Below are 3,775 nucleotides of genomic sequence, written 5' to 3' on the forward strand. Positions count from 1 at the left end.
TCCACGCACCCTGAGGAATACAGTATAGGAAACCAAGTACAAATTACCTGTCCCTCTCTCTCTCTCCCTCTCTCTCTGTGAATATACATATAAACTATTGGACATTCCCTTGAGGAATTCTTGAGAAGAAAAAAGCGTCTAGTTCTACTAGCATGGCAAAGCCTATATCGATCGAAGTTTGGAACCCGAGCGGGAAGTACAGAGTCATCAGCACCAAACCGATGCCCGGGACCCGTTGGATTCGTCTCTTGACCGATCAAGACTGCCGCGTCGAGGCAATTTCTTTTCCTCTCACCGATTTCTTTTCTCCAATTCTTCGTTATGACGCTTCATTCTCTTTAATTTCTGTGCTCAGATATGCACCGAGAAGAAGACCATATTATCCGTGGAGGACATTCTTGCGCTCATCGGCCACAAATGCGACGGAGTAATTGGACAGGCAAAGCACAATTTCTTTATATTATACACACAAACACACACACACACACACACACACACAGAGAGAGACTTTGCGTTGAACAAGTGTAAATACTAATCTTTTCTGGGATTTGGGTCTGGTTTGTTTCTGTACTGCCACAGTTAACAGAAGATTGGGGTGAGGTGCTGTTCTCTGGGCTGAGGAGAGCTGGCGGGACTGCATTCAGTAACATGGCGGTGGGGTACAATAATGTCGATGTGAATGCTGCTACTAAGTATGGTGTAGCTGTCGGGAACACCCCAGTGAGTTTGAATTTCCATAGTTCCTGGATTTTGTGAACAAAATGCATACATAATAAATCAGCTCATGTGGATTGAAAAGGAAAAATATGCATTCATATCGACCTCGATTATATGTGCATATAGCAAACATGATTATTCCTATGTGGTGCTCTCTAGATTGCTAGTTATATTGCTCATGGAAAAATATGAAAGAAAACATAATCTATTTTAATATTTGTAGTTGAGTTGGACTCCATAATTTATGTTAGCTTCTTAAAAGAAGTGTTAATGATCCAAAATCAATGCTAGACTATTCAATTTCAAGATCCAAATCACTAAACATGATTATAAAAATGTCTAGGAATCAAAATTCATGTATGTTGATAGTCTCTAATCTAATCATCAAGAAGGTATCAAAATGGATGGTTTTAGTAGTATGATACTATGTTTTATTGCGATCTAATCACCAAAATCTAGTAAATTTGAATCTACGCATATTTTAAGATGTTTAGATCATGATAGATAAGATTTATGCCCTATCAAATATTTTACCATACTAGTATGATTAACTCAACCCATTTTTTATATTGGTTTGATGCATAGATTTCAAGATGATCAGAATATATGAATGTTGTTTTCTAGGTAATTTTTATAGCATAGACCGTGTTCAACAATTTGGAGCTCCAATTTGGATGACTATCATTGATTTTGAAATTGTTAACTCCTTTTCTAAGTAGCAAAGTGTATGGTCTAATTTTTTTGTAGTTCTATTAGCTTCTTTTTCTCTCCTTTCAATGGAATGTTTCCTTCTTCTCTGTACTATTTTGTTCTATTATGCTAATTGATCTTGTCCTACTAATACCCTCTTTGTAAGTGTTAGTTTTCAGAACATGCAAAGACTGGAAAGCTTTTGTTTATATTTTCTTGTTACATGAATTATATGTCATTTGCATTTCTTCCCTTTATTTATTTTTTTAATTTTTGTGTGCTCAGGGAGTTCTCACAGAAACAACAGCCGAGTTAGCTGCTTCACTTTCTGTGGCAGCATCCAGAAGAATAGTTGAAGCAGATCAGTTTATGAGGGCAGGTTTATATGATGGATGGCTTCCCCATTTGTATGATCTGAATCTCAAATATTTCATAAGACTCGAATGGTTTCTGTGATACAGAATAGACTAGTCTTGTTTCAAGGAATGGCTAATCCTGAATTCATACTCCAATAGGTTTGTGGGGAATTTGCTGAAGGGACAGACTGTTGGAGTCATTGGTGCTGGCCGCATTGGATCAGCTTATGCTAGGATGATGGTATTGTTTTTGCCTTGTGGTTCCTCCGTAGCATCTGAGTGGTGCCACTATTGAGATATCCAATCAAAGATCTGAAAGTTTTTTTTCCCTAAATAAAATTCTTGGATTTTTTGTAATTCGATTGAATCAAATCAAAAAATTTAATACAAAAGTGGATAGATCTATACTATCATTTTATTATGATTAGGAAAAATGTTGATTCTTCCATTTTCATCTGGGAAAAATTGATACCCAAATTGTACAATATTTTAGCCTGAGATGTTAGATGCTACTAGAGTTGTAATGTTTGTATTCATTTGGATGTACTGATAAATTACAAAATTTGTGGACATGCACCTGCTCTCAAACATATATTGATATGACAGCACTAAGGAGACTAAACTCAGTAGCCTTATACAGCTCCATATTGCTTAATTTACTGCAAAAGATATCTCTTGCCAGTGTCTTAAGTGAATACAGAATTGACCATAACTTTTCATCATAAATCTATGGTCTAACTCTAGTGAATATAGATACTGATTAACTAGAATATAAAAAAAAAGGAACATTGTAAGATGGTCAGAATTTGATCCATGGAATCATATTGGAAAACAATACTAGATAATATCTATAATATAAGAACTCATATAGTAGACGGTGTTATGAACAAGACTATAATTGAGTTGTTTTGATGGCTGGCTTTATTACATGTCATTGACTTTATTTTTGTTTGCTTTAAAACAGGTTGAGGGTTTCAAGATGAATCTGATATACTATGATCTGTATCAGGCAACTAGACTAGAGAAGTTTGTCACAGGCATGTTGTTGTCATGTCTTGTTTCACTGTCTCTTAACATTCCAAAGATACTTAGCTGAAACTCAAAATCCCTTGTCACCATCTTCTTCTATTGCAGCATATGGACAGTTCCTGAAAGCAAATGGTGAGCAGCCTGTTACCTGGAAAAGAGCTGCTACAATGGAGGATGTGCTTAGAGAGGCTGATGTGGTTAGGCCTCATCCTTTGGAATATTTGTTATATTGCCCAGTCATAGAGTGCTAGCAATCCCTTATTGGTCTGATTTTGTTTGTATTTCTGGTTTTGACTCTATAATCCACCCTATTACATGTGCTACATTAGAACTGGCATAAGGAATCCCCATAGGACAACACACATTATTGCAACAAAAGTTTGTATTTGGATCCGAACCAGTATGGATTCTGCTAAGAATTACTAGGTTCAGAGCTTTTTATTCCCTTAATAGGCCTGTTCTCTTTGCAGATAAGTCTTCATCCAGTTTTGGATAAAACAACATATCATCTGATAAACAAAGACAGTCTGTCCATCATGAAGAAGGTGAAACTTCCAGCTCTAGGACAATAAATCAATGTAACTGTATCCATTTAGTTCATAAACCAAAATTATCCAAATTTTGAATTGCTACAGGATGCAATCCTTGTGAATTGCAGCAGAGGACCAGTGATTGATGAAGCTGCCTTGGTAGAGCATCTGAAAGTAAACCCCATGTTCCGTGTGGGGCTTGATGTATTTGAGGTAATCATGCAGTTGGTTCCAAATTTGATGCTCCAGTTCTTTGTAGAAGACCACTGTATAATACACTAACCTAGTTGATACCTTTCAACAGGATGAACCATACATGAAACCTGGGCTCGCTGAGATGAAAAATGCCATTGTTGTGCCACATATTGCATCTGCCTCCAAGGTAAACATCTTGTATGATTACATATGTAAGTTCAAAAGTAACAAGTTTTGTTTCCTATATATTCATTTTTT

The 3,775-nt window shown here is 36.2% G+C and overlaps 1 protein-coding gene across 1 annotated transcript; it reads left to right on the top strand.

Annotated features, from left to right (window-relative positions):
* Positions 1–3,704, top strand: LOC105053770 (glycerate dehydrogenase; the record flags this gene model as incomplete). Its single annotated transcript, XM_073245969.1, is given in 10 exon segments — positions 1–275; positions 356–439; positions 580–720; positions 1,693–1,814; positions 1,923–2,004; positions 2,728–2,800; positions 2,898–2,989; positions 3,263–3,337; positions 3,428–3,535; positions 3,627–3,704. Coding segments are annotated over 10 exon segments (978 nt in total), but the record flags the coding sequence as incomplete, so codon positions are not given.
* Positions 3,705–3,775: the final 71 nt, after the last annotated feature.

Source organism: Elaeis guineensis, chromosome 11 (genome assembly GCF_000442705.2).
Source record: "Elaeis guineensis isolate ETL-2024a chromosome 11, EG11, whole genome shotgun sequence".
Taxonomy (NCBI): domain Eukaryota; kingdom Viridiplantae; phylum Streptophyta; class Magnoliopsida; order Arecales; family Arecaceae; genus Elaeis; species Elaeis guineensis.